The sequence below is a fragment of the Elephas maximus genome, chromosome 15, assembly GCF_024166365.1.
Source record: "Elephas maximus indicus isolate mEleMax1 chromosome 15, mEleMax1 primary haplotype, whole genome shotgun sequence".
NCBI classification, from domain to species: domain Eukaryota; kingdom Metazoa; phylum Chordata; class Mammalia; order Proboscidea; family Elephantidae; genus Elephas; species Elephas maximus.
In genome coordinates, this window is record NC_064833.1 from 66,871,167 (window position 1) to 66,897,518 (window position 26,352).

Genomic DNA, 26,352 nt, shown 5'->3' on the forward strand with positions numbered 1-26,352 from the left:
TCCGTGGTATTTTCAATATTCTTTGCCAACACCACAATTCAAAGGCATCAGGCTTCCTTATTCATTGTCCAGCTTCCGCATGCACATGCTGCAATTGAAAACACCACGGCTTGGATCAGGCGCACCTTAGTCTTCAAGGTGACATCTTTGCTTTTCAACACTTTAAAGAGGTCCTTTGCAGCAGATTTGCCCAATGCCATATGTCTTTTGATTTCTTGACTGCTGCTTCCATGGGTGTTGATTATAGATCCATGCAAAATGGAATCACTGACAACTTCAATCTTTTCTCTGTTTAACATGAGGTTGATTACTAATCCAGGTGTGAGGATTTTTGTTTTCTTTATGTTGAAGTGTAATCCATATTATGGCTGTGGTTTTTGATCTTCGTCAGTAAATGCTTCAAGGCCTCTTCACTTTAAGGAAGCAAGGTGTGAAATCCGCATAACGCAGCTTATTAATGAGTCTTCCTCCAATCCTGATTCCCTGTCTTTCTTCATATAGTCCAGCTTCTCAGATTATCTGCTCAGCATGCAGATTGAAAAAGTATGGTGAAAGGATACAACCCTGGCGCACACGTTTCCTGACTTTAAACTATTCAGTATCCCCTTGTTCTGTCTGAACAATTACCTCTTGATCTGTGTACAGGTTCCTCATGAGCATGATTAAGTGTACTGGAATTCCCATTATTTGCAATATTACCCACAATTTGTTATAATCCACACAGTCAAATGTATCTGCATAGCCAATAAAACACAGGTAAACATCCTTCTGGTATTCTCTGCTTTCAGCCAGGATCCATATGATATCAGCAATGATATCCCTGGTTATACATCCTCTTCTGAATCTGGCCTGAATTTCCGGCAGTTCCTTGTCAATATACTGCTGCAGCTGCTTTTTAATAATCTTTAGCAAAATTTTGCTTGATTAATGATATTGTTCGATAATGTCCACCTTCAGATGGCTCACTTTTCTTGGGAATAGGCATAAATATGGATTTCTTCCAGTCAGTTGGCTAGGTAGCTATCTTCCAAATTTCTTGGCACAGATGAGTGAGCACTTCCAGAGCTGCATCCGTTTGTTGAAACATCTCAATTGATATCCTGTCAATTTCTGGAGCCTTGTTTTTTGCCAATGCCTTCAGAGCAGCTTGGACTTCTTCCTTCAGTACTGCTGGTTCCTGATCATATGCTACCTCTTGAAATGGTTGAACCTCAACTAATTCTTTTTGATATAATGACTCTGTGTATTCTTTCCATCTTCTTTTGATGCTGCCTGCGTCACTGAATATTTTCCCCATAGAATCCTTCACTATTGCAACTTGAATCTCGAAATTTTTCTTCAGTTTCTTCAGCTTGAGAAATGCCAAGAGTTTTCTTCCCTTTTGGTTTTCTATCTCCAGCTCTTTGCACATGTCATTGTAACACTTTACTTTGCCTTCTCGAGTCACCCTTTGAAATCTTCTATTCAGTTCTTTTACTTCATTATTTCTTCCTTTTGCTTTAGCTGCTCGACATTCCAGAGTGAGTTTAAGAGTCTCCTCTGACATCCATCTTGGCCTTTTGTTTCCTGTCTTTTCAGTGGTCTCTTACTTTCTGCATGTATGATGTCCTTGATGTCATTCCAGAACTCGTCTGGTCTTCGGTCATTAGTGTTCAATATGTCAAATCTATTTTTGAGATAGTCTCTAAATTCAGGTGGGATATACTCAAGGTCGTACTTTGGCTCTCACGGACTTGCTCTGATTTTTCAGTTTTAACTTGAACTTGCATATGAGCAATTGATGGTCTGTTCCACAGTCGGCCCCTGGCCTTGTTCTGATAATATTGAGCTTTTCCATCGTCTTTTTCCACAGATGTAGTAGATTTGATTCCTATGTATTCCATCTGGCAAGGTACATGTGTATAATTGCCATTTATATTGGTGAAAAAAAGGTATTTGCAATGAAGAATTCATGGATCTTGCAAAATTATTCCAACCTCCGGCATTGTTTCTATCGCCAAGGCCATATTTTCCAACTACTGATCCTTCTTTGTTTCCAACTTTCACATTCCAATCACCAGTAATTATCAATGCATCCTGACTGCATGTTGGATCAATTTCAGACTGTAGAAGCTGATAAAAATCTTCAATTTCTTCATCTTTGGCCTTAGTGATTGGTGTGGATAGTTGCATTCACTGGTAGGCATATGGATAGTATCCTCTCACTGACAGCACTGTACTTCAGGATAGATCTTGAAATGTTCTTTTTGACAATGAATGCAACAATGTTACTCTTCAAGTTGTCATTCTCGGCATAACAGACTATATGATTGTCTGATTCAAAATGGCCAATACCAGTGGATTTCACCTTACTAATGCCTAACGTATCTATATTTATGTGTTCCATTTCATTTTTGATCATTTCCAATTTTCCTAGATTCACACTTCATACATTTCAGTTTCCAATTATTAATGGATGTTTGTGTCTGTTTCTTCTCATTTTGAGTCGTGCCACATCAGCAAATGAAGGTCCCGGAAGCTTTACTCGATCCACATCATTAAGGTTGACTCTACTTGCTACTTAGAGGAGGCAGCTCTTCCCCAGTCATCTTTTGAGTGCCTTCCAACCTGGGGGGCTCATCTTCCAGCACTACATCAGACAACGATGCACTGCTATTCATGAGGTTTTCACTGGCTAATGCTTTTCAGAAATAGACTGCTGGGTCCTTCTTCCTAGTCTGTCTTAGTCTGGAAGTTCAGCTGAAACCTGTCCTCCATGGGTGACCCGCTGGTATTTGAATGCCAATGGCATAGCTTCCAGCATCACAGCAACATGCAAGCCTCTACAGTATGGCAAACGGACAGACACGTGGGGGTCCAGCCTGTCCAGTTTTTTACAAACCGAATAATTTTGAGTGAAAAAAATTAAAAAAAAAAAAAAAAAAAAGGGACAAAATAAATAAATGGGATGTCATAAAAATTAAAAACTTTTGTTCATCAAAAGACTTTACCAAAAAGTGAAAAGACAAGCTACTGACTGGGATAATATTTTTGGAAACCATGCATCTGATAAGAATCTAGTGACATATATATATATATAAAACTTCAGCAACTTAAACAACACAAAGAACAAATAATTCAATTACAAAATGAGCAAAGAACTTGAATTAGATATTCTGCCAAAGAGGACATTCGAATGGCCACTGAACACATGAAAAGATGCTCAATATCATTAGCCATCAGAGAGATGCAAATCAAAACCATAACGAGACACCATTTCACTCCCATTAAAATGTCTAAGATTAAAAAAAAAAAGAAAGAAAGCAACAAATATTGGTGAGGATGTGGGGAAACTGGAACCCTTTGTCCATTGCTGGTAGGAATGCAAAACGGTCCAGCTGTTGTGGAAAAGTGTGGCAGTTCCTCAGAAAACTAAAAACAGAACTATCACATGACCTAGTAATCCCACTCCCAGGTATATACGCAAAAGACCTGAAAGCAGAGACAAACAGAAATTGTACACCAGTGTTCTTTGCAGCACTATTCACAACAGCCAAAAGGTGGAAACAACCTAATGCTCATCAACAGATGAATGGATAAACAAAATGTACATACATGCAGTGGTGTACTACTTAGCCAGTAGGAAAAACCAAGTCTGGATACATGCTCCAGTATAGATGAGCTTGAAGGCATTACACTGAGTGAGATAAGTCAATCACAAAAGGACAAACATTGCTTGATCTCACTTATATATAATAGACAAGAAAAGGCAAATGTATAGAGATCAAAATTTATTAGTCGTTACCAAGGGCAGTAAAAAGAAAAAAAAAAAAATTGGCTACATTAGCTTGAGACCAGAAGAATTAGATGGTGCCTGGCTACAGCTGATGACTACTCTGACAGGGAACAAAACAGAGAACCCCTGAGGGAGCAGGAGAGCAGCGGGATGCAGACCCCAAATTCTCATAAAAAGACCAAACTTAACGGTCTGATTGAGACTGGAAGGACCCCGGGGGTCATGGTCCCCAGATCTTCTGTTAGCCCAAGACAGGAACCATTCCCAAAGCCAACTCTTCAGACAGGGATGGACTGGACTATGGGATAGAAAATGATACTGGGGAAGAATGAGCTTCTTGGATCAAGTAGACACATGAGACTATGTTGGCATCTCCTGTCTGAAGGGGAGGTGAGAAGGTAGAGGGTGTCAGAAGCTGGCCGAATGGACGCCAAGAGAGCAGAGCGAAGGAGTGTGCTGTCTCATCAGGGGGAGAGCAGTTAGGAGGATATAGCAAGGTGTTTATAAATTTTTGTACAAGAGTCCAACTTGATTTGTAAACTTTCACTTAAAGCACAATAAAAAATTAAAAAAAAAAAAAAAACTGCCATCAAATCAATTCCAATTAATAGCAACCCTACAGAAGAGACGGAAACCCTGGTGGCGTAGTGGTTGGGAGCTACGGCTGCTAACCAAAAGGTTGGCAGTTCGAGTCCACCAGGTGCTCCTTGGAAATTCTATGGGGCAGTTCTACCCTGTCCTATAGGGTCGCTATGAGTCAGAGTCAACTCGACGGCAACAGGTACAGGTACAAAAGAGAGTAGAACTGCGCCATAAGGTTTCCAAGGCTGCAAATCTTTACATAAGCAAACTGCCACATCTGTCTCCTCTGGAACTGCTGGTGGGTTCAAACTACTGATCTTTCGGTTAGCAACCAAGCACTTAACCACTGCACCACTAAACCCCTTTCCAGGGGCAGGAGGGAGGGGGAAAGAGGGAGTTAATGGTGATGCAAAAATTGCGTTTATTAAGGGTAGGGTTGCACAGCCGATTATTGTAAAGGTTGTCAACGAGTTGTACAAACTGGCAAAAGTTGTGTGATAGATGTATTTACAACAATGACCAAAAAATAGAGCAGCTGCTGAGTCTGCTTATATACATCCAAAAACCTCATGGGAGTTGGTTGGTTCCTTGTTTTGGATGTTTAGTGTCATGGTTTCACAGGACATCCCAGTTAACTGGCCTAATAACACGTTTAGTGCTTCTGTTCTACCTCCTAGTTTGGCGCACAGTGCCTGGGGTCTTAAAAGATTGCAAGCAGACATCCAACGCATGACAATTCACCTGGAGGAACAGAAGGAGAGTCAGGAATAGAAGGAGGATATGGAATGTGTGGCTAATTGCCTCCATGAACAACTGGTTCCTCTGCCATTAGGCCAGAAAAATTGGATGGTGTCTGGCTGCCGTTCAGAATCCTGATCAAAAGGCACAAAACACAGAAGAGAATTTCAAATTCTCATGGACTCCATAAGCTTTCTGGAGCCATGGGAGTTGGACGAACCCCTAAAACTATTGCCCTGAGGTAATCTTTAGAAGTTAAACTAAAAATATCCCCTGGAGTATTCTTAAAACCAGACAACTGTTAGGTGCCACTGAGTCAATTCCAACTTACTGCAACCCTATTTAAAACAGAATGAAACACTGCCCAGTTCTGCATCACCCTCACAATAGTTGCTGTGCTTGAGCAATAGTTTAGCTTAACTAGTAAAAAAATGTCTGCCTTAATCTAACCAGATACATAAAAGACCATGCAAAGAAAACCACAAAACAGTACTGCAAGAAACCAAAAGAGACCTACGTAAGTGGAAAAACATATCTTCCTCATGGATAGGAAGACTCAACACTGTGAAAATGTCAGTGCTACCCAAAGGGATCTACAGATACAATGCAATCCCGATCCAAATTCCAATGGCATCTTTAATGAGATGAAGAAATAAATCACCAACTTCACATGGAAAGGGAAGAGGTCACAGATAAGTAAAGCATTCCTGAAGAAGAACAAAGTAGGAGGCCCCACACTACCTGATTTTAGAACCTATTATACCACCATGGTAGTCAAAACAGCCTGGTACTGCTACAACAGATACACAAACCAGTGGAACAGAATTGAGAATCTAGATGTAAATTCGTCCACCTATGAGGAGCTGATATTTGACAAAGGCCCAAAGTCTGTTAATTAGTGAAAAGACAGTCTCTTTAACAAATGGTGCTGACCTAACTAGATAACTGCAAAAAAAATAAAACAAGGCCCACACCTCACACCATGCACAAAAACTAACTCAAAATGGATCAAAGACCTAAATATAAAACCTAAAGCTATAAAGGTCATAGAAGAAAAAAAAAGGGACAACCCTAGGAGCCCTAATACATGGCACAGACAGAATACGAAACATAACAAACAATGCACAAACAACAGAAGAGAAACTAGAATAACTAGGAGCTCCTAAAAATCACTTATGTTCATCCAAAGATGTCACCAAAAGAATAAAAAGACAGCCTTCACACTGGGAAAAAATTTTTGGCTATAACAAATCCGATCAGTGTCTAATCTCTAAAATCTACCAACATACTGCAAAACCTCAACAACTAAAACGCAAATAACCCAATTAAAAAATGGGCAAGGATATGAACAGGCACTTCACCAAAGAAGACATTCAGGTGGCTAACAGATACATGAGGAAATGCTCACAATCATTAGCCATTAGAGAAATGCAAATCAAGACTACAGTGAGATACCATCTCACCCCAACAAGGCTAGCATTAATCCAAACACACAAAATAATAAATGTTGGAGATGTCATGGAGAGACTGGAACACTCACACACTGCTGGTGGGAATGTAAAATATTACAACCACTTTGGAAATTGATTTGGTGCTCCCTTAAAAAACTAGAAATAGAAATACCATACAATTCAGCAATCCCGCTCCTTGAAATATATCCTAGAGAAGTAAGAGCTGTCACACAAATAGATATATGCACACCCATGTTCATTGCAGCACTGTTCACAATAGCAAAAAGATGGAAACAACTTAGGTGCTCATCAAGGAATGAATGGATAAACAAATTATGGCATATTCACATAATAGAATACTACACAGTGATAAAGAACAATGATGAACCTGCAAAACACCTCATAACACGGATGAACCTGGAAGGCATTATGCTGAGTGAAATTAGTCAGTTACAAAAGGACAAATATTGTATGAGACCAGTATTATAAGAACTGAAGAAAAGGTTTAAACCCAGAAGAAAACATTCTTCAATGGTTATGAGGGTGGGGAGGGAGGGAAAAGGGTATTCACTAACCAGATAGTAGACAAGAATTATCTTAGGTGAAGGGAAGGACAACACACAATACAGGGGAAGTTAGCACAACTGGACTAAACCAAAAGCTAAGAGGTTTCCTGAATACAACCAAACACTTCGAGGGACAGGGTAGCAGGGACAGGGGTCTGGGACCATGGTTTCAGGGGACATCTAGGTCAACTGACATAACAAAGTTTATTAAGAAAATGTTCTGCATCCCACTTTGGTGAGTGGCATCTGGAGTCTTAAAAGCTAGCAAGTGACCATCTAAGATGCATCATTTGGTCCCAACCCACCTGGAGCAAAGGAGAATGAAGAACACAAGGAAAATATTAGCCCAAGAGCCGGAAAGGGCCACATGAACCAGAGATTCCATCAGCCTGAAACCAGAACTAGATGGTACCCAGCTACCAGCAATGATTGTCCTGACAAGGAACACGACAGAGAGTCCCTGATGGAGCAGCAGAAAAGTGGGGTGCAGAACTCAAATTCTTGTAAAAAGGCCAGACTTAATGGTCTGACTGAGACTGGAGGGACCCCTGAAGACATGGCCCCTGGACTTCCTTAGCCCAAAACTAAAACCTTTCCCAAAGCCAACTCTTCAGACAAAGATTAGACTGTACTATAAGACATAAAATGATACTTGTGAAGAGTGTGATTCTTAGCTCAAGTAGACACATGAGACTAAATGGGCAGCTCCTCTCCAGAGGCGAGACGAGAAGGCAGAAAGGGGCAGGAGCCGGTTGAATGGACACAGGAAATCTGGGGTAGAAAGGGGGAGTGTGCTATCACATTACAGGCAGAGCAACTAGGGTCATACAACAATGTATGTACAATTTTTTGTATGAGAAACTAACTTGAACTCTAAACTTTCCTTTAAAACATAGTAAAAAAGAAAAAGAAAAAATATCTGCTTTGAGCATTATGTTCATTTAAGATCTATTGACGTGACAACAGCAACCTGAAAGATTAGATAGGAACTTTGAGGGCTGTGAGTGTATGTTAATCGGGGAGAAACAACTCAGAAAAAGAGGGTGAAAATGGTAGCACAAGAATGTAATCAATGTCACTGAATTCTACATGTAGAAGAGGTTGAAGTGATATATGCTTTGCTATGTATATTCTCAACAACAAAATAAATTTTAAAAAAGTTAATTAATGCTATTATATTGAGTAAGTTTCATTTAAATAGACAAAAGAAAAATGACATAGTACATTACATAGTTAGAGAACTTTTCAAAATGGTCTTTTACCTATTAACCTAATTTTTCTCATTAATAAAGTTGCATGAAATCATCCATTTTCCCTAAATGTTGCTGTTGTTTTTGTGTGTTGTCAATTCCAACTCATAGCAACCCTACAAGATGGAGTAGAACTGCCCCATAGGGTTTCCTCAGCTATAATATTTACATGAGCAGATTGGCAGGTCTTTTCTCCCATGGAGTCATTCATGGGTTTGAACTGCTGACCTTTTGGTTAACTGCCAAACGCTGAACCACTGTGCCTCTAAAAACTAAAAAAAAAAAAAAAAACCCCGTGCTGCCCAGCTGATTCCGACTCACAGTGACCCTATAGGACAGAGTAGAACTGCCCCCTAGGGTTTCCAAGGAGTGGCTGGCTGGTGGATTCAAACTGCCAACCTTTTGGTCAGCAGCCGAATTTTAACCACTGTGCCACCAGGGCACCATTGAACCTCTATGGCTTCCCTTTCCCCTAAAGAGGACACCAAAAACATGCAAATCATTAGTCTTCTCTGGGGTATTTTTTGTCACAGCTAAAAAAATGCATTGCTTCACACCGGGATTAACTGTAAATTGGTACATTCTCTGAATTTTTGTAAATTTAGATATCAGCATATCCCTTATAAGCAAAAGGGGTCAACTTTGGAAGTTTTAGATGCTTTTTCTTCTTTCTGTCTATGGAAAGTATGCACATAGAATGAACCTTGAAAATTATCAAGTCTTTACAGACCAAATTCTGATTTCCTCTAAAAAAATATGTTAACTCATAGTTACAATTTAAAATCATCTGATCCAAAAGATCATTTGATACTTACCCAATTGATTGAACACCATTTCTATTGGATTTGATGAAATAATTTTTCCTTCCTTGTCTAGTGATATCTACCCAACCACCATCATTGTCTATTATACCATAATGGATTGCAGCTCTACAGATGCTAGATTGCTTGGAGAAAAGGAGGGAAGAAAAGGATGGTAAAATATTAGAATTCTGCCTAGGAGAGTAAGAGTTACTACTTACATGACTTCAAATATACATTTCTGAGTGAAATATCTATATACCCACTTCTCACTTATCCACATGGTAGGTTCCAAAGGTCAGCTCATTATGCAAAAATCGGCATTATGTAAAAATGGAGGATGACCACATCAGATCACAAAATGGAGCATGACTACATCATTACATAACTTCCAAAATTACATAACTGCCAAGCTACTGAGAATCTTGACCCAGCCAAGCTGACACACATCCTTAACCATCACAGCCAGCATTACTCTTGCCTTGCACCTTGGCGTTAGGTTACTGCCAGACGTACGTCGTTAATGCACAAAATAGTTGGATAGCAGACTTTTTACCATTGCTATAAATGCAAAATGTCAGATAATGAGATGGTCAGTAAGTGAGGAGTAGGTGTACTTTTATAAGTCTAGGCTTTTTACCTTAAAAAATCAAGTATTATATGAAGAGCTATATCCCCATGTGATAGTATTTATAATGCTTACCATTTCATAATGTACACTGCCAATAACTTTAGCTTTACTATCCAAACAGCCAGCAGGACATTCATATCTGAATGAAAGAATTGCAGAGGAAAAATTTTAGTTTCTCTGAATTTCAGTAAAAAGTCAAAATAATTCTCATATTTTGTCAGTTAATTTTGAGAATAATAGTAAATGATACCTATTGCAGGTTGTTCCTTTGCACTGGTCTCTTAATCTTACTTCACAAGAAACAATTTGGGCTAAAAGGAGAAAAAATAATAATTTAGGTAATGTAAAAGAGGCTAATTGTTGTATAAACTACTACTGAACTTTCTGAAAAACGGTTATCTCAGTAATCCTGTAGTCACAAGATAGAAAGCATCATGGTGCAGTGGACATTGAGTCAGGCAGGCTAAGAACCAGAAAACCTCCTTTACTCTGCAGAGTGCTGTTTTAGTTTTAGTTTTGTGTTCTGCTCTATCATTTACTACTCATTTCATCATGAGCAAGTATTTAAACTCTCTGAAGCTTCAGTGTGCCATCAATCAAGTGCAACATAATATTTATACCACCAAAGGTTTTCTGAGAGCAAAACCACTTTTAGGAACATAATAAGTATTATTTTTATAAATACCTCATTAGATTAAGAAAAGGACCACATAATCATGGATTAATCCAGGAAAAGTAGAATTAGAGATTTTATAGGTCAAGTATGCCTATATTTAATCACTACACAGTTGTGAAATTTCTGGAACCTAATCCAACTACTTAACATTAAAAGTAGTTGAAAGAAGAAGGTTATGTAAGAAAATACTAAGATCACTTGAACTTTGGATGCAATTCTCTACTGTAAACTAAAATGTAATGTTTTTCACAGAACAGAGCTCTAAGTGGGAACAAATAATTCTATTTCCAAAAAAAGAAAAAGAAAGGAAGATGGAAGAAAAAGAAATTTGTGATCTAGCATTAAGGAGAGCTGTAATGCTACCCATAGTCCTGAAATACTGTGAAAAAATATTTTTAAATAGCGGTTATCCAATTTTTCCACTGTGACAGAGTCCAATTTTATGTAAACAGCTACCTCTTCGTAACACCTATCTCGGTTTTAGTTTTATATCATTTAGACCATTATTTTCCCCACTGGAGGAGGAATTGTGCTTGATTTTTATCGTAACTTTATCCCCAGCATCCTCCATGATTAGCACAGTATTGACCATATAGTAAATGCTGAAATGCTGCTATAGTATGTCGACACCAAGCACTTAGTTTTAAAAAGCTTATTTATTTTTTAAAATACACATAAGTTCCTGCCAGTGCTGCAACAGATCATGCAGGGAAAGGATGCTCCATATAAAATTAGATACGATGCTCAACAAATGGCTTTTAACAGACCAACATACTTTAATTTGGATTTAGGTTTCGGAAAACAAATTAAAAAAATTTTTTTTTTGTCCATGAAAGCTTAATCCCAAAAGGCAATGCCCAGGCAATATCTAAAAGGATCATGCCGTTAAAAAACCAAACCCGTTGCCATCGAGTTGATTCCAACTCATAGCGACCCTATAGGACAGAGCAGAACTGCCCCATAGAGTTTCCAAGGAGCGCCTGGTGGGTTCGAACTGCTGACCTTTTGGTTAGCAGCCATAGCACTTCACCACTACACCACGAGGGTTTCCCAGAGGATCATGGCAATCATTAATTCAGACATATTTCTAAAGTTTGGGCTGTAAGCATTGGCTTTTGCAGATGACGGCATACCATTATCTGCCCAGTTAGATATTTAAACAGTCATACACACCCCAGATATAAAGAGTAAAATAGTAATCTATCAGAAAGTACTAACAGCTTGACATTCCCAAGAAAGAAATACATTAACAAAGAATTATCTATAAATAGTTTGATTCCCACACATATTGTAGATTACTTAAAGCAGGAAAGTCCACATAAAGAGCAGTTTAAAATTTGGAAAGAAAGCTGCTATGCTTCATTCTTTTTAGCCCAATGCTAAACATTTTCCATTCTAAAAATAGACAAAGTAATAATAAAATAGAGATGGATATGCTATCTATTTAAACTTTTTAAATTTCTATAAATGAATCATGTTACTGAAAAGCAAAGGTCTTACACATTTGCTGTGTGCTTATGACTTCATTTCTGTCACTATCATCCGCTCTTGTCCGAACGTGGGTGTCATGGACTTGTGACTGCTGCCGTTCGATTTCATTTGTTTCTTCCTCTCGAGGAGGGTAATAGCTGTTTGATCCTTCTGTTTGACAGAAGGGATTGAAGAGACATGAAACCCATGTTAACATCTACACAAAAATCCCAAAATTGATATACCTCTAAGTGCCTGCTTAACATTTAAAACTAGAGAAGACAATACTGTCTTTGGCAAAGGTTTTGACTTAGGGTTGTCACCTTCCAAACATTTCTTAGATTGCAGTATGTTATCAGTGTTAGGTTTTCATACTGAAACCATGAAATCTACTGATCAAATGAAGTCAGTGTTTCAGGAATTTGTTTTTTCCAAATTAAATCATATTCTTAATATTTTGAGGAAGACAGCATATAGAATTCTCCCCTCCAAAAAATTTTTGATCTAAATGATTGACATGTTTTTGTTATTTGTGACATCAGTTTACACGTAAAGGTTTTTCTTTTTCAGAAGGAAATTCCATGAGCAGAAATTCAGAGTTGAAGATGGAGAGTAATTTCAGCTTGAATTTTTTTTTTTTTTTCCCCAGATTGGCCTCGATCGTGGGCTTGACAGTAGAACATTTTGGAGAAGTACATTACTGTGTTTCAGCCTTGTTTTATGCCTGTCCAAGACCTCAGAACTTTGGGAATGGAAATAGGAAGTCAGAGTAAGATCAGCATTAAGTAAAACGTAGTGGTTCTTAATGAAAGGGTAATATTCTGTTGTTATCCATAAGGTTTTCAACAGACTTAATGGGCTCAGATATACTAACCATCATGAGGATGGCTCAGGACCAGGCAACATTTCTTTCTGTTATGCATAAGGTTATCATGAGTAGAAGGTGACTCAATGGCAACAAACAACAACTAGTGAAGGGGCAGATAGGTTGGAGGTTTGGGGATAGAGAGGAGAAAAAAACAGATGGGCACTCAGTCACTGAAAAAATGCTTCAAATGCTTCTAAGAATTAAAAGATGGCTAATACAACAGAGTAAATACATGGTCACTTCTTGTCTGCCTGCTATAGCTAATGAGCATTCAGTCGTTAAGGAAATAAAAATCACATTTCTTGATGAACATTGAAAAGGGTTGCATTTTTTCAAATATTTTCTGCTACATTTCACCTGCATTAATCTTTATTTAGTCATCATTAAGAAAAAAAGTACAAGGGAATAAAAAATACTCACTTGAATGCCAAATAAGAGCATGATTTTCTACAAAGCTTTGTCACATACATTTTATCTTCACAGGCTATACGTAGGGCACCATATTTATTTCATTTTTAAGAGGTCAAGTGCATAGGAGAGCACTACATTTACAATAGTTTTACAACACTTTTATACTTTTTTTGTTATTTCAGCATGAGAAATTGTTTGTACTGAGACATGCAAAATCGTTCAATAAAATCTATGGATAGATGTTTTGCTAAAACCTTTTAAAAGACTCAAAATAAACTATGTTAAATTCAGTTGCTAATCCCTTCAAAAATGATGACAGTTATGGAAATAACTCTTGTCAACAATACATGAAGACAGCTTTTAAGAATATGGAGATACTTGTCAGTCTGTGATTAATCTAAAAAAGAATTGGAAGTGGTTACCTGGAATAAGCATGAAAGCTTAATTGAGAGACATACTGGTATAACAGACTTTTTAATATAAATATTTTAAATGGTTTCATTATAAATCTAGAGCTCTGGAAGTTTTTCATGTAAAAATTAAATGTATCTTTGGATTTTTTAACACAAGTTAACGCAGAAGTTGGATTAAATAATTCAAATTGAATATAACAGCATAATGCCACATACCTTTGTAGCACAGATTTTCTCTACAGCCCCCTCCAAAACTAGGTGGGCACGCAGAACAGGGTCGTCCATGTTTGTAAGGGGCGTGGCCCCACCAGTTTCCCCTTAAAGAGATAATCCACTCTATTAAGAGGCAGTCAAATAACATAATTTATAAGATGCTACAAAATATTACTATATGAGAATCTTCCAAATAATGATTTTGGTATGTAGATTTAAGACATGTATATCTTTTAGCACAGCATCCTTTTGGTTAAATACCCATTGCCATCAAGTAAATTCGAATTCATCGTGACCCTATAGGACAGAGTAGAACTGCTCCACAGGGTTTCCAAGGGGCAGCTAGCTGGTAGATTCGAACTGCCAACCTTTTGGTTAACAGCCAAGCTCATAACTACTGCGCCTCCAGGGCTCCTCTTTTTGGTTAGTAGGTTTAAATATAGATTACCGTCTTATTCTTCTGAAAATATGCAATTCATTATGCATACTGTTAAAAATTATAAAATCGAGTATTTTCACAACATTAAACTATGCTATGGAACATTCATCTGCATTTCATTTGTTTTAATAAAAACAGATTTTAGACTTAAATTTGACATTAAGTTCAGTTGTGTAATATTTTCAGTGTCATCATTCAAATGGTCTTTAAATAGGTGAAAATATATTTCTTAATCTAGAGTTTCTAATCTCTAATAAATCAAAATTAGTAAATACTTATGGAATACAAGAGTACAATAAGTAAAACCAGAGGTATAAAATACATGATTTTTTAACTTCACAAAGATACTTTTCATTTTCATATTCCCCTTAAACACTGATTTTATGCATTAGGCAAGTGATAACTGTTGTCATATTAAAACTGATAAATGCAATATACTTTGCTGAATGATACATAATGAAAAATAAGAAAAATTCAGAATTTTAAAGTTATTTTCATGTTGTTAAGGAAAAAAACAGACATGAAAGTAGCATTTTTGTTGACTCACTTTGGGGAATAATTGCACACCAAGTAGACAGCTTTGGGCCATATCTGCCCCCAGATGTTCATGTTGTTGCACAGATTAATGGCACAACCTATTCTGCTACTTGTTGCCCACACCACCTACATTAGAGAGAAGACAGGCTCAGAAAACACAGGCTAAGACAAAATAAGACAACAACGTATCTGAGAGAAAATATAAAAGCTGAACTTGAGAAACAAGCATTTATCATTTAAAATGAAATGAGGCAATCACAAAAAGAATATTTTTCCTGAGACTCTGGGAAGTTCTTGATTCAATTTAAAAAGAGATCTGGTAAAATAACTCTACTGTCTATAAAAAGAAGCATTTTCAAAATACAAATTTACCAAATAAATTCAAAATGTGTATCTTCACAAACCCAAATGCAGTATTAACATTTCTATGCAGAAACTTGGAAAAGAATTTCTATGCCAGACAAAGGAAGAGAATTTCCCATCTCAATCAGAACATACTGGAGCAAAAATTTGGGTCTTCAAATTTCTTATGCACCATGATCTTGTCACTGTGCCACTGGTTGGTAGGTAGTTCAATTCTGATCTTAACCTTGTCACATGCAAAGACATACCTGTAAAAAAACCCGCTGCCGTCCAGTTGATTCCAACCCATAGCAACCCTATAGGACAGAGTAGAACTGCACCATAGAGTTTCCAAGGAGCGCCTGGTGGATTTGAACTGCCGACCTTTTGGTTAGCAGCTGTAGCTCTTAACCACTAAACCACCAGGGTTTCCAACAAAGACATACAGAACATGCTTTATATTACCTAATTATCAGTCATAGAAATTGTAATAACACAGACTAGAGAGCTTTACTTGTTAAATTTACCTTCAACTGTTTGATTTAGGAGTTTAGAATATATCCAATACGAAATGTCACCCACATGTAAATAATGAATGTCACTGGTAAATAAAACTGTACTTTTATTCTAAAAAATAATAAACACTCCTGACTTTGAAGGTGTGGTAAACTTCCTTCCACAGACATTTACTGGGGCTATATTAAAAACGTTTCATAAGTAAAGTCATTAAAATAATGTCTTTTTAATTAGACATCTGGCCATTTTTCTGATGACTTTTACTGTTTATAGAAATGTCTAAGCCTAATCTTACATAAATCAATAACCTTATGAGTTTTATTAATAACCATGCCAAATGACATAAGAAAGACACATGTTCAGTAGTCTAAGTTCTCCTATAATTATGCTAACTCAGAGGAATATAGTATTCCTAAAACACACCTGTGTATAGTGAGTACAGACAGGCCCGGAACATTTGAAGGGACAATATGGGTTGCATTCTTGCTCATGTGGGTAGCTGAAGTCTTTCACTTCATCATACCATGCTTGTACATGAAAGGTTGGGGGCCTATACCTATTCAAAAGAAAATAATCATAAAAAAACAAAGTTGGAAAAAACATAAAACCAAATCTAGCAAAGTAGATTGATCAAGTTTGGTAGAGAGCTATTTTTGTTTAAATTATTCATCTTAAATATTTATACCCATTACTTTGCTAATTTATCAATTATTTAAAATAAAACTAAGTCTAAAAACCTGCTGATCACTCTGGTGTAATATTTGTTTTCTGTTGTTTGCGCTGTGTTTACTTGTTTTCCCTTTAGGCATCAAGCCTCTGATAATTTTCAAAGAAGAATTAATAAGCATTTTCATTTTGAACATGTTTCCAGAAACAAAAAGTTATGGGTTAAGCTACCTTCCCCAGTGTGCTCCCAAATTCTGTCCAATTGACGGAAGCAGGTTTGCAGGTCCGTGTTCCCACAAACAAGATTCAGCCCAAGATTCTGCAGATCTTTCCAACTCTACATCCCATGTCTGCAGTGCAGAAGAAAAAGAAAACAGATACAAACATAAAATGTGCATATACAGAATTTGGATGGTTATTCAGAACACAGTGTTGCTTAGTTCTTGTTTTCTCTCTTCTTACTTCTTTGCAAAGTCAACATCTTAGCCAGGGTTCTCACCATCTCTATCTCTCACCTAGATTTTTGCACTAGTCTCCTAATTAATCTCCTTGGCTTCATCTCTAGTCCCTCCAATCTACCTCAGACGTATTTAGAGTAATCACAAATAAGCTTCAGTGATTCATTTGCATAAACAAGTCCAGTGGTTGCCCTTGTACATAGAATAAAGTCCAACCTTCTCAGCACTCCCACTCCCTGTTTTAGAGGGGGTTGTTTCCTCTTCTTAAAACATACTTCTCCCAATTATTTGTCAGAAAGACCCTGCTCTTTCTTCACAATCCAGCTTATACTTTCTCTGCAATGCCTTTTCAGTTCTCTTTGTTCTTGTTAGTAAGCTACTCCCTCCCTGAGACTCTTAATGCCTTTTTATACTCCTTTATATAGTACCTATTGCACTGCATTGTATCTGTATATATGCCCACCTCTTCATGAGTCTATGAGTTGCTAGGGGCAGTTATTTAACTCAGGCTGGTATCTTCACCTTATTTTTCTCTGCCTGACATTATGGATAAGGTGATTAATAAATGTTTATTGAATATACAAATAATTAAATGAATCTGATTCCTTCAAAATCCTATATGCTTTTGTTTTTCCAAGAAACTTATAATTGTATTGTAGAGCTAATACATAGACACGCGGAAAGATAACCATAATTCATGGAAGACTACAGTAAGTACTATGTTTGTGTACACAAAGAGTCGCAATGGGAATTCAGAGAAAAAAGAAGAGTCCCTGTTCAAGAAGGCTTGATGGAGAAAACGGAATTTCTTCAAGCCCGTTTGTTAGGATTTTGATAGAAAACTTGAAAATTAGAAAATACATGAAATAAAATAAAATGCTCCAACATTGAGATATAATTACAGTTGCCTTTAGATATTGTCTGTGAACATATTTCGTGGCATATATTTGGGAGGAAGCTTTTCATCTCAAGAACATAGGTTTTGTTTTTTTTTTAAAGAATTTTCTACTTTGCTTTACCTTTATTACATATAGAAAAACAAGTAAGACAAAACACATTTTCAGTTAAATAATGTCATACAATATAGAAAGTATTGCCTGTTGTCAAATCTGCTATCAGGATATATTTTTAACTTTTCTTCCCCCAATATAGCTATTAAAAACTTTTTTCCAAAGACATTAATGATTTACTGTATGAGTCAAACATTTTTAAAAACCGCTGCTACTTTCATTGTACTTGGACATTTTCTTTATTATAAATTGTGTTTTCTTACATGCCTAGAAGAAACAAAGACTATGTTTGAAAATCCAGTTTCCTTCTAGATCTACAAAACTTTTGCAGTGGAGGTCTAAACATCTTTTGTTTTTGTGCTGTATGACTTCTTATCTGAATTTTCAAAAAACATTCAGGCCAGAGACATGATAAATTTTTCAATGTGTCGTAGTTCCAAAGGTCTGTTGAAAGACCTGAGTATTCTGTAGCACACTCAATGTGCTGTGCCACTGGATGTGACTTCCTTGGTTGCGTCTTTTTCTTTTTTTTAACCCTTTTTTTAAAATAGTGCTTTAAGTGAATTTACAAATCGTCAGTCTCTCATACAAAAATATATATATGCCTTGCTATTTACTCCTAGTTACTCACCCCCTAATGAGACAGCATGCTCCTCCTCTTCCACCCTGTATTCTCCATGTCCATTCAACCAGCTCCTGTCCCCCTCTGCTTTCTCATCTCACCTCCAGGCAGGAGCTGCCCACATGGTTTCATATGTCTATTTGAGCCAAGAAGTTCATTCCTCACCAGTATTATTTTCTGTCTTATAGTCCAGTCCAATCCCTGTCTGAAGAGTTGGCTTCAGAAATGGTTCAAGTCTTGGGCTAACAGAAGGTCTGGGGACCATGACCTCCAGGGTCCTTCTAGCCTCAGTCAGACCATTAAGTCTGGTCTTTTTACAAGAATTTGAGGCTGCATCCCACTGTTCTGCTCCTTCAGGGATTCTCTGTTGTGTTCCCTGTCAGGGCAGTCATGCGTTGTAGCCGGGCACCATCTAGTTCTTCTAGTCTCAGGCTGATATAGTCTCTGATTTACGTGGCCTTTTCTATCTCTTGGGCTCACAGTCGCTATGAGTCGGGATCGACTCAATGGCACTGGGTTTTCATTTTCCTTTGCTCCAAGTGGTTTGAGAACAATTGATGCATCTTAGATGGCCGATTGTTAGTGTTTAAGACCCCAGACACCACTCACCCAAGTGGGATGCAGAATGTTTTAATATATTTTGTTATGCCAATTGACCTGGATGTGCCCTGAAACCATGGTCCCCAAACCCCTGCCCTGCTACTCTGTACTCTGGCCTTTGAAGCGTTCAGTTGTATTCAGAAAACTTTTTTGCTTTTGGTTTAGCCCAGTTGTGCTGACCTCTCCTGTATTGCATGTTGACTTTCCCTTCACCTAAAATAGTTCTTGTCTATTACCTAATTAGTGAATATCCCTCTCCCTCCCTCTCTCCCCACCCTCATAACCATCAAAGAATATTTTCTTCTTGGTTTAAACTATTTCTTGCATTCTTATAATAGTGCAAGAAATAGTTCCAGGTTCCTCCATGTTATAAGCTGTTGCACGGATTCATCATTGTTCTTTATCGTTGCGTAGTATTCCATTGTATGAATATAATAATTTATTGATCCATTCATCTGATGACGGGCACCTTGGTTGCTTCCATCTTTTTGCTATTGTAAACAGTGCTGCAATGAACATAGGTGTGCGTATATCTGTTTGTGTGAAGGCTCTTATTTCTCTAGGATATATTCCAAAGAGTGAGACTATTGGATCATATGGTAGTTCTAGCTTTTTATGGAAGCACCGAATTGATTTCCAACGTGGTTGCACCATCTATATGCATTTTATATACAAAATTCAATGAGTGTGACTGACACCTTTAAAATAATTTACTTTAACTATTTTATAAAGAAATAGTTAAAATTATAAAATACTGAAATTATTTTGCATGTCCTGAGTTTAATGTTCAAGTTGTCACTGATTCAAAATAGGGACAGTAGTATGTATGGCGGTAAAACAGAAAGGCAGAGAGAAGTGGGTTTAAATCTTGTCACTATCACTTACTAACTAGGACTCTGGGCATCTTAAGAGGATAGGCAAATAGCCCTGGGAATGGAACACAAGGACACAACCTCAGGTAATAGTAACAGGTTAAAGAGCAAACTTAAATAGAAGTTGGTGGATAAATGAATGTAGATGGTAAGAGAAAGAAAAAGCGAAGCCTGATAAGGTTACCCAATTGGAGGAAAGGAAGTACAGAAAGTGAAACAGATTTTTGTAATGGAAGTAGAACTCTGTGTTAAGTATTTACATGCATATATCAGATGTGATATGTGTGGTATCTGTGATATATGCAGTATACATGCCAAATAGAGAGCAGAAATAAATGACTGGAGTTCTGGAGGAAAAAAATGTTGTCTGAAGATATATATTTTGAAGTTGAGTTGAATTTCTTAGGAAGGTCATATAGAATGAGAGGAAGAATGAAAAGAAAATTCTGGGGTCTGCAAAACTGAATGGAAGAAAAATAAGCATTGCAAAGGTTAAAGGAAAAACTGAAGAGGATTTAATTATAGGAGTACAAGAGATTTCAGGAGTAGAGAGTGGGAAACAAGGTCAAACGCTACAAAGTGAAGAGCGATAAGGTTTGCTCAGTACGAATTCATGATTAAGAGCAGTTTCAGATGAGTGACAGGTAGAGAAATCAGAGCACAGAGGGTGAATAAGTGAATGGAAAGGGAAAATGGAGGAAACAAGTGTGGGTTACTCTGTTGATAGCTTAAAGAGGAAGAAGACAATCAGGGTAGAAGCTAAAAATAGGATGTCAGAGTCCAGGGAGAATAGATTTGATTTGTAAAGGATGAAAGAAACCTAATCATGACTATAAGCTGTAAGGAAAAGACACTGAAGAGGAAGAGGTAAAAAAAATAGAAGGTGTGGTGAGGTGGAGTGAGGAAAGTATCATTATTCATTCATATAATTTTTCATAAATGAAAATTCCTCCCCATTTGATGACATATTTGAAATACATAAAAGCATGTCTTTAAAGACACAAAGTAAAATTTATACAAAATTTGAATTTATAAATTTATGCAATTTATAAAATTAGAATGAGTATATTCTTATTCGAGTGTGTCTTTAAGCTTCCTTAACTAGCAAAAAAGAACACACAAAAAGTATATTAACAAGCAACTTCAAAAAATACTAAGAGCAGCAAAATTAGTTGATTTTCATAAAAGGTTTCCTTTTATTTTGAATTAATGTCAAATATTCAAGATGACCAGTTTTATGATATAAAACCAAAACAAGAATACCATAACCCCTCAAAAAACCCACTGAAAGGTTGGCGGTTTGAACCCACCAGCCGCTCCGTGGGAGAAAGATGTGGCAGTCTGCTTCTGCCACATCTTTCTCCCACGGAGCAGCTGATGGGTTCAAACCGCCAACCTTTCAGTCAGCAGCTGAGGCTTAATCACTGCGCCACACCAGGGCTCATGATACAGACACAAAAAATGGGCGTTCTAATGTGTGGTAAGCAGTTTATTTGCCAAGTATGGGTATATTATTACTTAACGTCATCATCCAGTTTGACCTAATTTATCATCACATTTTTTTGTTATGCTTAACAATAAACAAAGGTATAATTATAATTCAAATCGCTTGTCACATTATTTACCCAAACAAACGAGGTAAGAAACAAGGAATCTGGTTGAAGTCTAAGAAAATGGGCAAGACGCTGATTTCCTTTTGTAACCAAAAAGTTGGAGAGACAATCAGTCATGGCTCAAAAGCAAGCAGTTTCCAGGTAGTGATCCCTGGAAAGCAGATTGCCTTAAGAGACAAATTTCTGTCTCCAATCCTGGAAATTAGGTTCTTGCATAACGCCTTAGTCATAGGCACAGCAAAATTATGCTTATCCAGAGATTTCTAATCTAGCAACCTCATATTCAAAGAACTGCCAAGAATCAGAAGAAAAGCATAAACAGTTCCCAGAGAGCTAAGACAAAACCAAACCAAACCAAAAGCCACCTTGAAAGCCACTGCAATGATTTTAAAACACTCCTCCTACAAAGATGGAGTCAAATCCCCTCCTGTCCCTTTCAAGATGAGCTGGGTTAGTGACTCACTTTGAATAAACATGGCATTAAAAAAAAAAAAAAAAATGAGACCTTTGAGGCTAGGTTAGGATAGGGGGTGCAGCTTCTATCTGCTTCTTTCTCCTTAAAGATACAGATCTTGACTGACTAGAGCCAACAAGTTAGGAATCTGGCTACCCTCTGGAGGGAGCTGGCAAGACAAAGTGGAGAGACCACCCAGAAGCACAGCCACTAGATGCTCCAGCTGTTGAGTCTTCCCAGCCCAGGCAGGAGATATGTGAGTTGGGAGAACCACCCAACTGAGCCCACAGAAAATCAAAACCAAACCAGTTCCAACTCAGGGTGATCCCATGTGCATCAGAGTAGAACTGTGCTCCACAGAGTTTTCACGGCTGTGACCTTTCAGAAGCAGATAGCTGGGCCTTTCTTCTGAGGTGCCTCAGGGTGGATTCCAACCACCAACCTTTCTGTTAATAGCCCAGTGCATACCCACGTATGCCACGTAAGGACTCTAAGTCTTTAGAAGAGTCCTTAAAGTCCTCACTCAAGGTCAATTCACCCTTGTGGTTGGTTTTTCCTGTAAACTTAAGATGGATCCTTTTTAGAGAGATATACAACCAGTTTTAAACTTATAAATAATTTATACTTCAAAAGTTTGTTTATATATCTGCTGTTTAGAAATTGGAACGAAATCTAAATCATTCGAAGGCTTGGGCTGTTTTCTTATTTGTAAAATATGTCAGCTGAAACAGGAGATCACTAGATTCCTTTCAGCACAAAAATTCAATTACTGAGTATGTACTATAGATCAGTTCTATTATTTTTTTAATCTATCAAGTAGGAAAAAAACATAGCGAATGAAATATAACACCGTTAAAATAGGGACATGCATTATTTGAATGTAAGAACTGATGTAGAAGAGCAGGCAACTAAAATTTAAGTCTTTAATAATGGTCAATAAATATTAATTAATGACAATTCCAAAAGTATTTAAAAAATCTAATCAAGTAGAGGTTTTTGGATCAAGTTCGATAATACTAATCAAGAGTTGTTGAAAAAAAAAAATTACTGAAAATATTAGCTCTCCTGGAATAAATATTATCAGAACACGATAACAGCATGGCATATATATTTTTATGCTACAACATAATATTTCAGGTTTTAAGACCAACAATCATTCATACCCAACCCATTTAAATGCAGGTTAGTTTCTACACATTTTTATTTAAGTTCAAGCTTGTAAATTAAGTCAAGATGTCCTAAGGGACTTTTGTTTTTCTTCTGAACTATTCACCCAGGACTAAAGCCCAACCACACTTAAAATTACCATTTCTTTATAAAATGGGTACTTGAGGTATAGAAAAATGACAACTCTATTTTCCAACTACATCTCTCTGTTATTCCTTCACAGAGCACAGTAACGTGTTCCATGAAGGTTAATGACTAAAAGAAACATTTAGAATGCTACTGACATTCTTTGACACCAGTAATATTTTTAAGCTAAACGTGAAGGTATTATCATTTCATGTGTATGTATGTCTGTGTATGAGAAATTTTGAATCTTGCAAAGGTTTTTCTAAATTGTACCCAAAATACACAGTGAATTTACTAACAAAATATTCTACCTGTAGAAATTGGATACTGTGTCACTATCTAGAGATGTACAGAAAATTCCACTGACCACTGTATCTTGTAAGGTATGAATGAGCATATATAATTCATATTCCTACCAGAATACCTGCTATCCTGTTCTGGTAACAGTCAATGACAGCCGGAAATCACACAAGAATGTAGTTTTTAAGAGTTAATACTGCCAGAATACCAGTAAGATGTTATCACTGTACAGTAGGCAAAACCAGTCAGTCATCAGTGACATAACTTTTCATTCTCTTTAATACTGAGAATAGTTTCCTCTCTTAAAAAGGATTATTTTCAAACATGACTTCTTGGCCACAGTAAATGCATAGCCCTATCCAAATTTACATATTTGAAGAGTAATGTCTTAGAAATTATTTATTCTTTTTAAGTTCAAATTATCTTTGCATTACATTACACAAGAATTGAAGACTGATGTTAGTCAGTCATCAAGCATTTGTTTGAAGATGAACTTTTTCTTATTTTTGAGGCTTCAAGAATGTTAGCAAAAAACTAAAGGGGAAGGTAGACTATTTTTCAAAGAAGAATGAAACATTAATTTCACATAGACTATCTAACGGTAAAGAACATCTTCATTATTCAGCATTGTTTGAAATCATGTTAAAGTAAATAGAGTCAAGGTTTATGAGAGTATCTCTTTGATCCAAAGTTGTGTAAATAGGCTCTTCACCCATAAATTATCACAAAGACAGGTGGGAAGGTGAGGACGGGCGTAGGTGTGGAGCTTGATGGGCATCCATTTATCAACTAAGTTACTGGTAACCTTATTAGAGAAGGGATCACGATAATAAATCTACCAAACAGGACTATCCCAGATGACAGACACTTAAGTTGTTAAGCAGTTTATTTTATAGAGCCCTTCCGATTCACTAATGAAGAAAATAAATAAATGAGTAAATACAGAAATTTAATAGAAAATTGGCTGTCATGGTCTGACATTTCCACACGCCACAGAAATATTCGGCTGAGTGAAAACATTCCTATCATTTCCTAATTGGTAAATACCATTCCAGGCAGGGAGAAATAGGATTGCAAGATTTTCTACTGGTCTAGAAACCCCACCTAAGTGGATGAAGCTACAAGAGTCCTTTTCAGAGCCATTCTGAGAAAGGAAAGTACTTAAATAGTTAAGGTAAACGCATTTTGAGAAAAGGAAAAAAAAAAAAAGGAACATAGAATAGCTGTTATAAGTAATTATCTAAAAAGTTCTAAATATAGTACATAAATAATTTATTATAATCTTTTTGCAAAATTGATGTGTTTCCAAGATAAATGCAGAAAATAATTTTTTTTGACTATTTTACTGTTTGGTAGCTGAATTAAATCATTATAATTGGTTAAACATCTATAACTTGTAATTAAATATTGACTTTTAAAACAGTCCCTGACTTCTGTCAAAGCAGTAATATAATGAAATTATGACGATGCTGAAAAGGCAGTTATGCTGGAAGCCCAGATGTAGGCTAGAAGCTCTGCTCCTACCTTTCCACCATTGAGAATTACAAATAACATAGTGAAGTTATTTTTAAAAACTGTCTAAACATTTTGCAATACGTTTTGAAAAATGAATTTCACAAACATCGTTCTCTTGAGACATATACATGTACATACCTAACTTGGAATGGTGTCAGAAGTAAGGACAGCACTTTAGTTTTCAATAGGAAGCCTGGTGGCGTAGTGGGTAAGTGTTACAGCTGCTAACCAAAAGGTCAGCAGTTCGAATCTACCAGGTGCTCCTTGGAAACTCTATGGGGGCAGTTCTACTCTGTCCTATAGGATCACTATGAGTCAGAATCGACTTGAGGGCAGTGGGTGGTGGTTTTAGTTTTTGATGGTGTTAAAAATATACCTCCGTTACTGGTATGTCTTCTGTACATATGCAAGCTAGATCAGTGAGAAATTTTCCTCATTACCTTATATAGACTGAGATAAAAGTAATCTTGCACTTGTTCAAATTACTGAAATTATAGGTAATGATAATACATGATACATGCTGGAAGAGTTTTCTTCCCTATTTAAATTTGTGGGTTTTCATTTTATCTCTTTGATTACATCAAGTTAGGTTTCTGTTTCCTTATATGTTACATTAGGGGTCTGGAACAGGTCTCTGCAATTTCTTTCAAAACTCTATACTTTTGTACTTACAGGCTCTTAGAGAATACCCTGTATCGCTTACAGCACTCCTAAGAACTCAAGAAATGTAAAATATTTCTGGTGACAATTAAGGGCATTTCTTAACAAAGAAGCAAAAGCTTTTTTATTATTTACAAGCTCTCATAACCAAGTTGTTTTTAGATCTAATTCTCAGTCTAGCATAGCTCAATGGTTCCTGAGCCATCTCTAAGCATGTCTCTGCACTAAGAAAGTTTTAATATTGTCCAAAACAGAGATATTCAACTGAGGACCTTCAGTAAAATTACTCCATTAATTGATTAAAGCAATAAGATATTCTCAGTAAACAGCTAAAACAAGCCTCTCTTCAGCTTAGTCCTGAAAACAATATGGTAAAATACTTTAATAAGTCATAGATTTCTACATGTAATTTTTCTGCACAGCTAAAGAACACCAAGATTTTTCAGCCAACTCATGAATGTGGAAATTGTTGATGAGAATCAAAATCATACAGAGCACCTCATTCTCCAGACCACCTTTAAAAGTTAATTCTTGCTGCTCCACTACTTGTGGAGAAACTGGTTCGTAAATTTATTCATCTTGGGTCATAACGAAAGCCCTCCCAAATCACT

General features: G+C 36.8%; 1 protein-coding gene across 2 annotated transcripts in view; it reads right to left on the bottom strand.

Moving 5' to 3' along the window:
- The window catches only part of CRISPLD1 (cysteine rich secretory protein LCCL domain containing 1), a 54,511-nt gene that overhangs the window by 14,706 nt on the left and 13,453 nt on the right, over positions 1-26,352 (bottom strand). Inside the window, exons 3-10 of one of the 2 annotated variants that reach the window (XM_049854276.1) lie at positions 16,576-16,694; positions 16,102-16,234; positions 14,831-14,946; positions 13,848-13,948; positions 11,970-12,110; positions 10,044-10,104; positions 9,866-9,932; positions 9,178-9,308 (exon numbers count right to left, since the gene is read on the bottom strand). In XM_049854276.1, coding sequence (XP_049710233.1) covers positions 9,178-9,308; positions 9,866-9,932; positions 10,044-10,104; positions 11,970-12,110; positions 13,848-13,948; positions 14,831-14,946; positions 16,102-16,234; positions 16,576-16,694 — 869 coding nt within the window. Of the gene's footprint in view, positions 1-9,177; positions 9,309-9,865; positions 9,933-10,043; positions 10,105-11,969; positions 12,111-13,847; positions 13,949-14,830; positions 14,947-16,101; positions 16,235-16,575; positions 16,695-26,352 lie in introns of those variants that run through there. The other variant, XM_049854277.1, reaches the window with a different exon arrangement.